Source organism: Colossoma macropomum, unplaced genomic scaffold, assembly GCF_904425465.1.
Source record: "Colossoma macropomum unplaced genomic scaffold, Colossoma_macropomum, whole genome shotgun sequence".
NCBI classification, from domain to species: Eukaryota; Metazoa; Chordata; class Actinopteri; order Characiformes; family Serrasalmidae; genus Colossoma; species Colossoma macropomum.
Genome location: NW_023494791.1, coordinates 24,092,549 through 24,109,478, shown reverse-complemented (window position 1 = coordinate 24,109,478; position 16,930 = coordinate 24,092,549). Strand labels below are relative to the sequence as shown.

General features: G+C 39.3%; 1 protein-coding gene across 3 annotated transcripts in view; it reads right to left on the bottom strand.

The window, feature by feature from the left end:
• ide (insulin-degrading enzyme) overlaps positions 1–16,930 on the bottom strand; it is a 39,128-nt gene that overhangs the window by 5,077 nt on the left and 17,121 nt on the right. For 2 of the 3 annotated variants that reach the window (XM_036574551.1, XM_036574553.1), the window contains 11 exons: positions 14,665–14,787; positions 14,270–14,352; positions 13,114–13,258; positions 8,665–8,775; positions 7,484–7,604; positions 5,775–5,866; positions 4,868–4,979; positions 2,484–2,651; positions 1,879–2,151; positions 932–993; positions 465–537 (listed from right to left, as the gene is read on the bottom strand). In XM_036574551.1, the coding sequence (XP_036430444.1) occupies positions 465–537; positions 932–993; positions 1,879–2,151; positions 2,484–2,651; positions 4,868–4,979; positions 5,775–5,866; positions 7,484–7,604; positions 8,665–8,775; positions 13,114–13,258; positions 14,270–14,352; positions 14,665–14,787 (1,363 nt within the window). Of the gene's footprint in view, positions 1–464; positions 538–931; positions 994–1,878; positions 2,152–2,483; positions 2,652–4,867; positions 4,980–5,774; positions 5,867–7,483; positions 7,605–8,664; positions 8,776–12,489; positions 12,635–13,113; positions 13,259–14,269; positions 14,353–14,664; positions 14,788–16,930 lie in introns of all 3 variants that reach the window. The other variant, XM_036574552.1, reaches the window with a different exon arrangement.

The following is a 16,930-nucleotide window of genomic DNA, read 5'->3' as shown; positions in this document are numbered from 1 at the left end:
TGGGAATTTTAAACAGCTTCCATTAGCAAGTTTTCATTTCATCCATGATGAAGGAAAAGCAAGACTGGTTTTATTGTTCACTTACTATGCTATACTAGAAAACGAAAAAAAGAAAAAAAGGAAAAAAAAAAACAACTTCCATCCAACCCAAGCCTGAACCCGATGATTACATGACGATTACATGAAAAATCACCCCAGTCATACACTGTCAGAACTCAAAGTCAGGATTTGGGAATACAGTTTGCACAATGCTAAACTAGTGGCTAAAAACATCAATTACTTGTTAATGAGCTACATTAGCCTCACAGCCCCAGTGCAAAGGTAAGCATTGGACTGAATTTTAAAAAAGATAAATTGTGTGAATGAGTCTGGTTGAGTCATTGCTTCAAAACAGTACTAAACAATCTACTACAGCATTGACTCTGCTGACTCTCCAACACGTTTGACCTCTGGTGAGTACTTACAGGAGTCCATTTCCCGAGACAGCACATGCACAGACACCTTGTGCCTCTTAGGAGCATCTATAGCCAAAAGATCCTGCAGAGCCAAAAAAGGAGAGAGAGAGAGAGAGAGAGAGAGAGAGAGAGAGAGAAGATGACTGAGAAAGGAGCCGAGACAGGATGAATACGTTTTTCACCTTGTTTCTCTCTTCTATGTAAATGAAGGAATTATCAGGCAAGAGAAAAACAGCTTCACCTCTAGGCAAAAATGTAATAGGTTTCAGAAACGTTTCTCCCCTGAGACACACAAGGCAGTGGGAGATATGAGGTGCTGAATGGAAGGGTGGGGAGAGGGGGAGCAGCTCTCTCCTCAGTAAAACAGCACCTTACTTAGCACAAGGCTTCAAAAGCACAGCAGCACTTCTTTTAAATGTGCAAACTGGTTTGTGTCAGATAATCCTTGGTACAAATGAGTGCGTGAGGAAACTTACCCTGTAAAACTGCATGATGTTGTCCTTAGTTAACGTCTTCAGGTAGGCAACTTCAATGTTATCTGTGGATGAAAGAATCATGTTATCAAACCTGGAACTTCACTGAGTCAAATGTTATTTGTTTTTAGTGCTCTTGCAACACTCTCCTCATCAAAAGTTTGAGGACAACTAGCTTTTTGAACCATTTGAACTCATTCAACTGTCACGATGCTGACAGACAAAGATAGGGATGGCAGGCTAGCTAAACGATTTAGCATGAACGGCCGTAAATCTACAAAATTGAAACATTAAAATAACTCCGAGTCCTCAGTCCTGAAAGAGATTTCTGTTCACTTATCAATGTTTTTTCACTTATGATGGAATATGAACAGTGCACTACAGGTTAGCAGTGAAAAATGAACTTAGGCATCCTTTTAGTAAACCAGCTAAACTGATAGTCAGACTCCTCTGTATCTGTATGCGACATAACGTTACAGCACAGAACTTTGGAACATCCATTGTAATAAGAGATGTATGGCTGTATAAACTATAGTAGAAGAATGAACAAAGCAACATACCTCAAGTAAGGTTAATTATGAAATGTAAATAGCAATTTTTAAAGATGGTACTGAGAACATGTATTCGAGTACTCGTTTGGAGACAACAACCCTCAGCCCTAGGGTAAGCCCTAGCTTTTATCTATAGATAGAAAACTGCCAAAATGTTTATTCAGGTAAAATCTACTTTTAACACCAAGGAAGACACTTTAATGAACATGAATGTTGCAGAATATTATTAAAGCTTTAGCACTATACATGTTTAATGTTAAAGCCCCTGCAGCTATTTTCCTTTCTTGAAAAGAAACAGCCAAAAAAAAATCTGAAAAAGGCAAGATGTCAAACTTTTGATAAGCAGTGTACATCTTCAAGATTGCTCAAGTTCAGTGAAGTCCACAGCCTGTTCCTCACCTCTGTCGAAGTTGTACTGCTGGGATATGATCTCGCCCCAGTACTTGGCGCACTCCGCTGCGAGTTTCTTGGGCTTGTCCAGGCGGCGGATTGCCAGAGCCTGAATGTGTTTCTGGAAGGCCTCCTCACCCATCTCCTCCACACTCTTCTCCATGGTCTTCAGGAAGGCCTCCACTCGTGACTCCAGGTAATGAGGAGCCTTCTCAGACTGGATGATGAACCGAAGGCCCTGCACGCCGTTAGCCCTGCGGGGCCCACTGAACACGATATAACCTGCAGGGAAGAAGAGATTGAGCTTAATTACTTAAACACTGAACAACTACAGATCTTTTTGAAAAACGTTCAGAAGAGGCTCCAGTAGTGCACAGACGTTTAAAGGATAGCACCACTGTTGGGAAAATCCCGAATGGTCATGCTTAATAAGATGCAGCACGTTACACTATTTGAAACATTTAATAGAAAAACTCACGGCACTTTGTTTTATACTGTTTTTAAAATGTATACTGGTGAATTGCATCTGCGCCAAATCTCAGACAATTTCATGATACATATCATGATGCATTTTGCCATGTTGCGGAACCCTAGCGTGTGCATGTATGGCGTACCTAGCTGTTCCTTGGTGCGTAGCGTATTGAAGCAGGGCTCCGAGACGATCTGGCAGAAGAGCTCCAGCAGCATGTTCTCATGGGTGGTCTGCATGTCTGTCTGATAGTAGATCTCTATGCCACAGTTATTATGGACCTCATTCCTCTGCTGGTAAACATACCAGCCACCTGATAACCACAGAGAACCGGACTTAGACACAAGAGCCATGACAAACAAACATATAAACATACAGAGATACAAAACACACACAGAAATCATAGACGTTTGATACACCTTTGATATGAATCTGTATCACGTTTAAAGGAAACCTAAGACGAAATCTTCACTGACAATAAAAGGCTATAATGAGTAATTCAGCAGCCATGCTATTTCTAGCACTGGCAAGTGCCAGTTTTCCATTAGAGTGGAAGTGTGCTATGCTCGAGGGCCCTCCACACTTTCACTAGAGTGCCATTTTTGAGCTATAAGCAGCAACACACAGCCTACGCTGAACTTTAAAATCAGACCTTTATTCAGCACCAAACCCTGCCTGAAATGCAGTGTGACAGCAGAAAGCATTCCTGTAAGATTTAGCCATGCAAAGCTATAAAGTTAGCATTAACATAATCCCCATTACTGGGTTCACATGGAGTCCAGTACCTCTATCCTCCTAGCTCAGAGACAAAGACCATGTAGCCCACGTCAGCCAAACTGTTGCCAGCTTGCCTGGCTGTGTCATCACTGAGTGCATTTAAATGCACAACAGTATAACAATTACCTGGCAATCCGGATATGGCAATGCTAAGAGTGAAGTGTTTACATGCATAGAAATAAAGGAAAGGGCCTGAATTAACTTAATCTCAGATATTTTTTCTCTCTCTCTCTCTCTCTCTCTCGCTCTCTCTCCAAAGTCAAGTGGTTTTGAGCATCTCAGCTCTTAAAAACACTGAGTAAGAAAAAATAAAAAATAAAAATAAAAAATATAAAAAAAAACAAAAATATATTTGCAGTACTGTGCAAGTCAGAGACCCCTTCATTTATTTAATCTCCAGTCAAACTGGCCATTAGGTACACATTATTCTCTTTTCAGCAGCAGAAAACATATATACAGACATAAACATAGACACCTCAACAACTAAACAGAACGTCACATTTTTAGTATTTAGCATGTCCAATCTTTGCCTTTATTACAGCTTCCATTCTGTTCAGTAGCCTTGCTTTTGGTTTTTCAAAGAAATCGGCACAGATATTTTTTTAACACTCCCAAAGTTTTAGTTTTAGAAGTTGGTTGCATTTCTGCTTCTCATGATCCAAGTAATCCCACACACAATGAATGATGTCGAGGTATGGGCTCTGGTGTGGGCCAGTTGCACATTTCCTTTTTTAGTAACAGCTTCTTGACAGCTACACATCCTTTGAGACTCAGCGTTGCCTTCTCTCAGTGAAAGAATGGACAAAACCACCTGTGGATTTTGTCAGATTTACTCCTTTCTCTGGAGGAAGGGAGCTTTAAGTATTGTTTCTGTTTCAGTGGTTTACCAGGTCTTGCAAAGTTGTTAGGAGTCCCATTTTCTCTATCTTTTGATCATTTTTGAACTTCAATTTTGGAAAATTTAAGCCCCTACTTATTTTCATTTGTCTTCTCCTTTCTTAAGCAAGCAGATTATCTTCTATCTAATCTCCTCAGAAATCTCCTGAAAAATGAACAACTTTTACTTAATGGCCTTTTTGACCAGGAATCAAATCATTGAAGGCTGATCTCTGATGTTTTCACACTACTGTATTTGTATGCGACATTCTGCTGACATTTGCATCATACAAATGTTTATATATGATGAGAAACAGGTACGGATGTTGCACGGATAAAGCACTCTACTACAAGAGAATGGTTACTGTCATTTTAACAGCAATCAGTTAGTTTAAGTTAACTGAGTTTTTGATGGGGAAACACCACAAACCTCCATTTCTCTATCGTGCTGCAGTGGTGTATCAGTTCATCATTTCTGTTAACCTACAATAACCTTGCCACTCCTTTCAGAACAAACTACTTTCACCATAACTCAGGGGGACTGGTGCAGGTTTTTAAAGTGCGACCGCATGTGTGCTTTTGTAAAAGAGATTGACACAAAGAGAAATAATAAAACAGAAGTGTGTGTGGTCCAACAAGCTGATGTTCCCCTCGCTGGGTGAACTTTTGCTCTCCTTCAAGCCGGTACACAGCTGCAGGAGATGTTCCACAAGCACTGGTTAGTAAGGCTAGAAATTTGGGTGAGGGGTATGCGTGTGTGCGTGTGTGCGTGTGTGTGTGTGTGTGTGTGCGTGCGCGCGCAAGACAGTGGACAAAGCTGAGAGGTTATATGAGGAGTGTGATGCGTGAGGAGAGAGAGAAGCTCAGGTCACTCACCATCAGGCACCTGCACCTCTCTGTAGCGAATCAGCTGGCTGGGGAGGAGGGGCTTGGTGTGAGCATGCTCAATCAGAGTATCCTCCACCATCTGCATCATACTGAGAGCAGACTATAGACAGAGAAGAGACAGACATACAAACACAAAGGAAAAAAAAATAAATAAAATCACAACCTGTTCATTACTTTTGCATCCATGTAACTGACCACACATTCAAATCACTTTTTTTTGGCCAATAACCCTTTATCAGTTCGACTTTCACAGTCTGTTTGTCAGTTTACAATTCAGTGAAATAAGACATACCATATTAGGGATACATTGATATAACAACTGTGGGCCAAAGCTAATTATTTTTCATGTACATATCTGCCACTGCTGTTATTACTGCTGATACATGAAAATGTAGAAAACGTAGATATTATTTTCTAAGATTTTAAGCAAATATCAGCTGATACTGATATGATTCCAATGATTATTGTGCATCTCTACACCATGCGTAAACCAATCCATTAATAGCCCTAAAAATACAACACATTTCTATGAGAAGCACTACAAACTTTAATACTTGTGGAGCATAATATGACTCAATATGCTTCCCAGGAGACACACACAGACTTTCTTCCAGCTGAGCTCTGATAAGTGATTTCATCAGCAGATCCAATGAAAGGCTCAAAGTTGTTGGCTCTATTGACAGCTAGAGGACATAACAGCGATTCAGCAGGACGCTTCGCTTTCATTTATTTATACAGATCAGGGGTCAAAGCGTGTCAGCTAAATATGTGGAGACCTTTAGCAATGCACAGAAAATGCTGTCTCATTCTACTTGCTTACTCTCACTTTCTCTGTCTCTCTCCCTCTCATACTCCAAATCAACCCTCAACCACCTTTATCCTCTTCAAAACAAACCTGTTTGGTGATGTTACCATGCAGCAGGGCTTCAATGTGTAACCGTGACAACAGCTGAGGTATGAAGGCCTTGAGGCGGGGCAGGGTGACATCTGAAATGGATTCAGACATAAATAATCAACCACAGAGGTATTCACAGCCATTATCGAGACAAAGCAGACACACAGGTTGTCAACACTGTCTTACACAAAACAACCAAACTTAATACCAATCAGACAAAACTCTCTCCTTCCATGCAATAATTCACAACGGCATATACACGCAGACACTGCTCGGAACGGCCACTCTAAATTCACAGAGCGTCTGACCCAGATTCAGAAAGAGCAGAATGACAGAGGTAGCATGGGATGAGCTATCAGGAGAGGAAGAATGCAAAAAAAAAATGGAAAGAATAAAAGAGAGAACATATACAGGCACAAAGCAGTATTAAAAAAAACTGAATGCAAGAAAAAAAAAAAAAAGACAGAGAGAAAGACAGAAAGAATGAAGGACAGGAAAAGGAAAGAGATTTGATCCTGACTAACAGGATCCTGAGTTAGACAACAGGAGAACATTTCTGGCACAGTAAAGTGAAGGATGAGAGATGAGCAGACAAGCAAAATCACAGATAAAAACAATATTGCACAATATCTCACAATACGACATCAAGATGAAGACAAAGGGCACACTGAACGCCCTGCAATGCTCCTGATTTGAACACTGATAAAGGCATTTTGTACAACTAACACAGTAAGTAAAATGTTCGAGTGTGTGAAAAAGAAACAATGTCTCATTTTTACAACTAAAGACTTGCTAAGAGCTTATTTTTACAACTAAGAGCTAAAGCTTTAATCCTCTACGCCATAGGCCACAGTTAGGTTTAAGTGTTTAATTACAGTTTAAGTTCAGAGTCTGGTTAGTTACATTAAAGGCCTTTACAAACCAAGCTTGACTTATTTGTGTGATTTTTTCAGACATCAGTAAGTTAATTTGATCCTCTCTATACTGGATGATATCTTGCATTTTAAACATGAATTATGCCATCAAAAAGGTAAACATCGGCTTGCACACACACTTCTGTTTTTTTTATTGCTCTTTTTCAGCATAATTAAATAGTTAAGTGGTCTGATGTGAAATGATCCATTCTAGAGAAACTTGAGAGTCAGAGTCAGAATTGGTCACAGTGGCGGTGATAGGAACCAGACGTCTGAGTTTAATGCCTCTAAGAGGTCATCAAACAAAATACACTACCTTTTGCCTGAGATGTTGTTTTACAATTGCTTTGAAATAAGATTCTGGCTTAAAACATATTTTTAAAAATACATTAATGTTGGAGAGGTACATGCAGGGTGTTGTAAGACAAAACAGTCCACAAAGATAATTCATCTTTTTCAGATTAACCACTATTTGACCTACACATAAAACCTCAGAAAACACATGTAGCTTCACTGCTCATTTTGCATGGAAAATTAAATATTTGCATTGTAGTCATTGCAACCCCTTATTCCCACCACCACCACTGTAAAGAAATCTGATTTGGTAAGTTTCTCTAGAACAAAGCATTTCATGTCAAACCACTCTGAAAGACTTTATTTACACTTCAACCTCTGAACTGTGCTGAAACTTCAAAAATTGATGGAATTCCCCTTTATCTCATACCTTATCATTCTTATTATTAACTGCAGTCATCCTCATCAGTTTAGTAGAATGGGTGTTTGTGTATTTCTCACCATCCAGTGCTTCCTTGAGCTCGTCTTTGGTCCAGGCCACCTCAGTCATGAGCAGACGCAGGTAGTACATGGCATGCTGGTGAGGCTGCTCCGCTCGGAAATTATTCAGAGATCTCATATACTGCAATCAGTCCAAATAAGATCCAATCAAACTATTGCAAATATAAGTATATTTAAAATCAATTACTGCTACGAAATATTTCACTTTCTGCCAAAACGAGTAAGCACTCATCCTAGACTATGTATGCTTGCTAATCCAAAAGACACACGTTCCTCATCTTGATAACATACTGCTCCAAATGAGATAAAAGGTTAGAGACCAAAATTAAACCTGACTGTTATATAAATAATACGTTTGACACCAAGTCTAACTCCATATGTTTGTGTCCAACCTCCGAAGGAGTCCAATACTCAGAGTCAAATTAAAGGCTGCAGGGTCTTCCACCAAAAGAACTCTGTGCTTATAGCTACACTTCACTATTGCCAGTTGCATTGCTCCTGGAGATATGACTGGTCTCCTCTTAAATCATCTGCTCAGATATTACAACTATATGGCCAATATTATACGTGAGGACAAGCTCAAGGAAAATGTCATGCTAAAACATTCAGCAGCACCCAAACCTAGTCTTGTCTAGGGCTGGGTATCAAAATTCAATACCTTTATGGTACAGACAGAATTGCTGTGGAGTACTGAAAGATTCCATGTCATTCAATACCAAATTTCAATACCTAAGCAGTCAGTCTCATCAGCATCTGTAAGCCAATAAGCAAGTGTGTTGCAAAACCTACACAGCTGATATCCTGCCTATACTACATTTGGGATGTATTTTAGTAACAACAGTGCTCCTTAAATAGTCTGCAGTTTGTGATCAGTAAATATACCCACTTTTAGCACATCAAACCCATTTCTGGTTTAAGTCACACCCATTTCAGGTTTGTTATTTACAAGAAGGAATCAAAAATATCCCTCAGGAATCAGCATCAAAATCAAGTTATTAGTATCGAAACATTTGGAACAATATCCAGCCATAGTCTTCTTAGCTATAAAATTAGGCATAGTGAAACGAGAGGTGTGTGGCCAGCTGCTAAGATCAAGCTCTGCTGTACGTCAGAGATGCCAGCTCAGAGTGAAAAAGAAAGGAGACAGAAAGAGAGAGACTGTGTGTTTGTATGCTGCTCACCGCCTCCTTGATGATGTCAAAGCGTTTCTCATCAATCTCAAACGTGGCCATTTTCTCAATGATCTTCTTGAGCAGGATGTGTTGTTTGTCATTATAGCCCTTAACTGAGAGCTGAGGGAGAAACAAAGAGTCAGTGCGTCAGCAGTGAAGTGAGAGACCAAAATAAAGTGCTTTTTGTGTGCTTGAGTAAAGTTAAAAAGGCAGATCTCAGCCAAGCCCTGAGGGATGAATACTGCGAGTGCTGATCTAAACCTAGTGTGACTCCTGACAGCCTCCCAAAACACCGCATTCTGCCACAAGTTCGACAAAATCAATTTCTTCAGCAAAACGTCAATCACGCTCAGACGCAGGCATTCACCTGAGAAGTGTGGATAAGCTTTACTGAATGAGCCTCAAACAGCTCCTGAGGGAAAGCAGTTATTTTTTACGCACCCTACACCAACGCATCTTCATTTCCCTCCCCACCTGCACACAAGTGTCTTTCTAGTCAAAAACAACAGGAACTCTTCCTCATTTAATAACTCCAAACTTTTTACTAACAGTAAACCAATCAAACCCCATTACATTTAATATTCAATCGTTCTCCAACCGTAAAATTGTGAAGCTAAGCTTTTATAAGCAGACCAGTACATGATGTATGCAACAGTTACGAGTGGCATTGAAAGACATTTACAGTGCCCAACTCTGACCACAGCTGCAATTTTATTAACATGGTTTGCATGAACATTTCACACATGCAGTGTTAGAGTGTGTTAGAGTGACAAGTCAATTAGGGATGCACCTTAATACTGGGACACGCAGTGTCTGATGCTTCTTTCACAAAAAAACAAAACAAACACATCACGATAAGGCCTAATTAGCCCGGACAAGGAGACTGCCTTTGATGACCATTATTAATAACGTAACAATGTCAAAGAAAATGCAGATATAAATTAAATCCCTTGAATCCAGATTTTTTGTCTTGGGGCCAAAATACATGTTTGAGGTGGGCTGAGGGCCAAAAAAAGACGGAAAAAAAAAAAAGGAGCTAGGTAAGTTTCAAATTGACTTTTTTTTAAATCAAATTTTATAACATTACACTACAGTTAGTTACTAAAAATACAATTTGAAAAGGAAAGAAAGAACTGAAAAACTATATACACAGTCATATACGAAAGTGTGTAAGCCCCTGGCCAAAATCCTCTACAGAGAACACACTTCTGCACATTGTAACATGCAACTACTGTATATTTGCTTAATTAAACAAATTGGTAAAACATTTAAATAGAAAATGTGCCTGTACAAAAGTTCATGGTCATATTTAATGGTTTATTTGTTGAGTTCAAGAAGGGGGAAAAAATAAACAGAAATTGTGTACTAAAATTTGTATTCTGTTTGTTCTCTGCAGGGGATGTATTAACTTTTTTAAATGAACAGAAAGGATGCTAAAATCCACATGGAAATTTCAGCCCAGAATATTCATCAGTGCATCCCCAACACCTGCCTACACAAAGAAATTACACCAAACTTAGTGTGTCCTGCAGTTAGCGGCTCACGTCAGTGGGACAATAAGTACAAGAAGATTAATTACCATTTTACAGTCACACCCACTACGTTCTAAAGACTGACCACCATCCATTATCGACTGCAAGACAAGTCAAATTATTCAGACTGATATTAAACCGCATTGCGTAAGTGCACTGGAGTAGGTATAATCCAGGCATAATCCAAATGAAATAATTTGCTAATCAGGTCTGCGCAAAACCTTCATGTAAAATTGAGATTAATAAGTACTGGTGATTTGCACCCAGCAGTAGTTTCAAAATGTTTCTCAATGTGACAAAGCTCCATTCTGCAAGCAAATCCAATTCCAAAAAAGGTAAAATGCAAAAGAAAACACACAGCAGTGAAGCATAGAGTTTTTTCAGGTATTTAACTGAAAACATCACAAAGAAGAGATATTTAATATTTTATCTCATCAATTATTGATTTTTGTAGATATATACCAATACCAAATTTGATGCTTACAACACATTTCTAAAAAGTTGGGACAGGGTCAGAGTAAGACTGGGGAGTTTGTGGAATAAATCACAAAACATGTTTTGCAAGTGCCGACATGTAAACAGGTGAATAGCTAACAGGTGATGCTATCATGATTTAGTATAAAAGGCACAATCAAGTGAGGCTCAGTCACTACTTTACAAAAAAACTGTGTTCTTAAACCGCACAATTGTTTGCACCTTCGTGCTCGAGTGTGCGTAGATTCTGTTCTTACTCAAGAACAAATCTCAAATAAGAAAACATTGGTGAATGTCAGAATCTTCATGAAGTGTGTTTTAAAAAGTATTTTTTTCAAAGGAAGGCCCAAAGTTTCTGAATGCACGACTGTAAGGAATTTCAGCATCTACAGTCCATAACGTTATTAAAAGATTCAGAGAATCCTAAGAAACCTCTGCGAGAAAAGGGCAAGGCCAAAACAAGTATCGAAAACCTGCGACTTTCAACTCCTCAGTAGGCACTGCTTAAATACAGACATATTTCTGTAATGAATTTGACCACATGGGCTTGGGAATACTTCCTTTGTCAGTAAACACAGCTCGTAGCTGCATCTACAAACACAAGTTAGAACTTTACTACACCGCAAAGTGGAAGCCATATGTCAACAACATCTAGAAACACTGCCAACTTCTCAGGGCTAAAGCTCATCTAAGATGGACTGACACAAAGAGGCAACATGTGCTGTGGTCTGATGAATCCACTTTTCTAATTGTTTTTGGAAATAATGAACGTCACATTCTTTGGGCCAAAGAGGAAAAGGACCATCCCAACTGTTGCCAATGCAAAGTTCAAAAGCCAGTGTCTGTCATGGTGTGGGGGGTGCGTTAGTGCATCTGTGACGGCATCATTAACGCTGAAGGGTACATGCGCATTTTGGAGCAACATATGCTGCCATCTAGATGACGTCTTTTTCCAGGGACCTCCCCTGCTTGTTTCCACAAGACAATGCCATACCACATTTTGCAACGGAGCTTCACAGAAAGAGAACGCAAGTGCTTGACTGGCCTGCATGCAGTCCAGACCTGTCACCCCATTGAGAGAATGTGGTACATTATGAAGTGCAATATACGACAACAGAAAGCCAAGACTGTTGTGCAACTTAAGTGTTCTATAAAGCAAGTAAATTTTTTTTAAAAATACAACAATTGGTATCCCTAACTCCCAAATGATTACTAAACACTGTTAAAAGTAAAGGTGATGTAAGAGTGGTAAAAATGGTCCTGTCCCAACTTTTTTAAAACCTGTTGCAATTTTAAATTTAACAATTGTAAATTCATAATTAGCATAAACAAACAAAGTTAATTAGTTGAAACATTAAATATCTTGCCTTTGTATCTTTTTTTGGTTCAATACAGATCATACCAGTTTTCAAACCATCTTATTTACATTTTTCCTCCTGTCACAACTTTTTTGGAATTGAGTTCGTATTTATCAAGTGAGTGGTTGGTCATGTTGCTGGTGGGTGTGCATCTATAAAATGTGTAATGCCCAACTCCTGTCAGTGTCTGCCAAGTTGTCTTTAACTTCCCACACCTATCATTATGTATCAGGTTATAAAAACGGACAAACAAAAACAGAAGTCTGTGAGCAAAGCAGCAACCTCACTGAGTGAGGCTGAACTTTTCAACTTGGGCAGAAGGTTGATTCACACTTTTTGTATTGTTAAAGAAGAAAGACATAGCAGAAAAGTTGGAAAACAAGCCAATCCAGCACACTCTCAAGCCTCAAGCTCCTTGTGCCTGCTTCCACTCAGAAAGGGGAATGGGCTAGTTAAAGTGCCATACTTACGATAATGGCATTCATTGCTGAGGCTATGCCATAGGTCAGCCCTGCCAGTCGGGCTGCATAAGTATACTCTTTTAAATCATCCTTCAACAATCTGAGAAACAGGTAGGTCATGTTGCAGTGGAGGGGGTCTGCATATAGGTAGCGACTACCACAGAAACAAGGGAAAAAGATTGTATGGTGGAAAAAGGTAACTTAAAACAGTCAAAACCGATAGCATGAAGCACAGGGAATGGAGGGAGGAACACAGACACGCGGGGAACAGAGAGAGAACATCTAAAAGAGTATGTATATGCAGCCTCAACACTGGCAGGCCAACAAGGGCTAATGCAGCAACTATTATCATAATAAATTGTAGGAGGTCATTACTGAAGCAACCCCTCTCTTTCAAACATCACAAAAGTCCTGTTCTTTATCAACCAAAACCTTTATCTATAAATATTGGACGCAAGTCAGATCCAAAACAAGTGCAAACTATTATCCACCCTTTGGGGCATATCTTTGTCAGAAGTGTGAAGGAAGCGGACTACGTTAAATTCAAAGTGCTGGGCAATGAAGTGAAGGCAGCAAGGCCATTAGGGTGGGATGATGCAAAATGTGAACGACAAGAGTTATTTGGATACTTACATACATCCCATAGATGGTATTTTGGAGGTCATAGTTCAAGCCAGCTAGTTCAGCTGCATATGCATACTCGTTGAGGGAGTCCTTGAGGAGCTCAAGGTACAAATAGGCCATGTTACAATGCAACGGGTCCACGTAAGCAAAGGGGCTGTGGAGAAAACAGTAGTGATCAACCCAAACATCTTAGTTTCACAAATATTTGGGCTCCAACTGACGTTTATGTGAAAATATCTGAATACAATGTAGTAATTCAAGCCATTTTCAAGACATCCCACCAAAATATATTGATAGCCAACCAAGCAGATTTTATCCCATTCTAATAATATCCAATTAGTTCCATTTTAACAAATTCCAACAAAAAAATTTCATATTTTTTTTTACAAGGGCACACAGTGCATCAATTTTGTCCCTGTGGCCATTTCCATGACTTAAACCTTTACTTTAGCCACGTTCATGCTTCATATCAAAAAAACAAAAATGTAATATTTAAAAAAATGTTTTAAATGTTTTACATTCACTTATTTGATGCTTTATTTGAATTCCCAACAAACGTCATGATGGTGAGTTTGCATATGCGTATACTGAAATAACAACCCTCACCCCATATTCTGAGGATACCTTTAGAACAACGAGGGCTTATTCAAATTTTATCATTTTAATTTATTATTCAATTGTCTTTTGTTTACTTATTCAATTTCATTGTGTTATTATTTTACTTATTTATTTATTTATTACTTTAAAAAGGGTAACAATGTATAAGAAATTACTAGTCTGCATTAAAACTGCATTAAAAAGCTAATCATGCAAATATCCACAGAGCAGAAAAAAAGCATAATTCAGTGAATGAGCCCCTTACAGAGGCCAACAGCAGTGTTTCTCCATCTCCATCATCCAAACTAAACACAAAACATTAACTGGGTAATTTTGATTTCACAGTCAGAAAAAGACATTTAAAGATCCCAGCTGTCCTCCCTTTAGAAATGAATGAAGATATAGCATTTAGCAGTGCATCAAATGGTCTAGCAAGTCGCAAAAAGTGGAAAGAAAAAAAAATAACTAGTGCAAATGAGTATAAATAACGTCTATATATAAATAACGTCTACATATAAATGACGTTTGAAGCTTGAAAAACCACCTGAGATCCATCATGAGAGCTTACCTGAAGAACTCAAAGTTCAGACAGGCTTTGGGCAGGAAGAATTTGTCATCCTGCTTGAACCACACTTTACTCATCGCCGTGTCCTACAGAGAGAGTTCAAACAGTTTCATTTGCATTCCACACAGAAAAACAAAAAGCACAGAACTTCACTCAACACTTCTCAGCTTCCTTTGAACTCATTTAAAAGCGTTAACAGAGTTTAAATGAAAGTGAAGAGTGCAGATGCTCAAGGGAGTTTCAGCCGCTAGTCACATGACAGTTTCGAGCTCAGATCACTTTAGGTAGCTCTATCAGTTCTGACTGCAATTAAATACACACAGAGTCGTGTGTGCATGTTAGAATAAAACTGTTTACCATAATAATGGTTCAGCGTGGAGCTTGTTTAAAAGACACACCTTGATCAGCGTGGGATAGGACGGAGAGTCCTTCTCGAGCGGATAAATCTCAAAGTTGGTAGGGATGAACTCATTCCTCATGGGGAGTTTGAACTTGCCATTCAAGTCAGCGTTTTGCCATTTCTGAAACACACGTTAACAGTAGTTACATCTTGAAAAATTCCAGAATGGAAGAAGCATGACAGACATGACAAGGTTATTCCAGTTCATACATGGATTTAATAAGATCACAGCTGCATATTAATGACTTCACAAGAATGTACAGACAACTGAAAATGCTCAAATGTGCTGTGAAGTACAACACTTCCTTATTCAGACAGAACCTCAAAGTGGTATATGAGTTTCTAGCGTAAATCTGTCGCTATGATACCTTTTTCTATTGACATAAAACCAAATTAATCTTGCTGTTCAGCTACAATAGTTTGTGTTCAACTGTGCTGGTCGACTGCAAAGTTCTAAGAAAAACACGAGATGAAACTTCACACCCACAAACATGAAAATGTAGGTCTTTTCCTAGAAAAAGGTTTTCAGACTCTAACTCTTAAAGGCTCTATACAGTTTATTTATTCTCTAAATCATTCGCAAGCCCATGTGGTTAGATTCAATCATTTCCCCGGATTCTCAAAATCCTTTAATAAAATGTTATTAAAAGTAGATGGTATATACGACATTAGTCTGAACAGATCACACTCTTAAACTGGCCCGCATGAGCAAAAGAACAGTGCCTCCTGTTGCTTCTCGTGGTGCACTCTTCCAGAGGTAAAAAATCATGACTGCCAACGAACGGCTGTCGCTCCCAGAGCTTTCAGTTTCTTCGCCAGCATCACAGGAGCGATCATGAAGCTTCACTGACCAATAACTGGGCTCATCACCCAGAATGTCTTCGAGCTCGCCGAAAAAAAAGGCATGGTCACTTCTTTGGTTCATTTCCTCAGATTCTTTAAACTTTGCTTTCAGACTTTTAACTGTTCTTTGACACTGCAGCCTTGGTCTCCTATGGCCACTTTCAGCCATTTCTTTCAAAATCTCTTCAAACGCTTAGGGGTTTTGGATAAATCTCTTCTAATTTTTTGTACAGAAACATCACCCCAAATGCTGAGGTCTCAGCAGCGTGAAATTATGAAGAACGTCGAGTTGGACTGACGTAAAAGCTGTTCAGACTGACTCGGGCTGCCACATATCAGATTTCTGTAGGGGTGGGAATCTTTAGGCACCTCACGATTCGATTACGATTCAGAGGGCTGCGATGCAATTATAAAACGATTATCGATGCATCTTTTTTCTCTATAAAGGATTTCCATCTTCCTACTGTCTGAGGACTTGGTAGTTTTAAAGCAAAGTATTTATAATGATCCATAATGTAAATGCATTATGGATCATTACAAATACTTTGCTTTACATATTTAAAATATCTTTTATTAATAAATCAAATGGAGGTGATGTGGCAAGTGAACTAGAAGTATCTCATTCAGAGACGCTGCTGCCACTCATCTGCGATAAAATGCGACCCTGAAATAAGATCCAGTGGTAATGGGTGTCCACACAGCACGTTACAGCCAACCTTCCCGTTTTCTTTAGTGATTTTATAACTTCGGTTTTGGTCTTGTTGTAGAGAGTGTGGGAGTTGTGTATTTTCGAGACTGGACACTGAATCTAAGCTCCAAAGTGTGCAGCATAGCGCGAAAGCCCTGGTTCTCAACGACTGAGAACAGACAGCAGACAGCAGGTCACATAGCACCGAAGTCTGGCCTCGCCAGTAGCGAACGAAAAAACAGATATTAAGACGAACATTTGGAGGACTTATTCGCATTTATAAGCAGCGCGGTTGGTTAAATCTGCAATGAATTTAAGGTGAAACGGGAAAATTAGAACGAGAAGCGAATGAAAAGTGACTTCAGCCTCATAAAACAGCCAGATGCTGAGACATTTTACAAGAAAAGTTTTCCAGCAGAGATGGAAGGAAAGCGGCTATAGCTAAAGCTTAAAGCAGAGCTAAGTGAATCTGCGCTCTTGTTTATGTTTTTAGCCCATACTAGGACATCAGCACACACTGAAACATACTGGACATTAAATGTTGTGGCTCCCAAGGTGGTCTGACTTTGTTGAAAGGACAAAACGGCTCTTCTTAACATTTGGGTTGTGACTCCTGATCTAACCTGGCTTTAATGCAGAGGGAGCTGGTCGGATTTCTCACTCATCCAGTTGTGTTTTTGTTATGTGCCGCCACAGACTGTCCGGGCGCTGCACTTACCCACTTCCAGTTCCG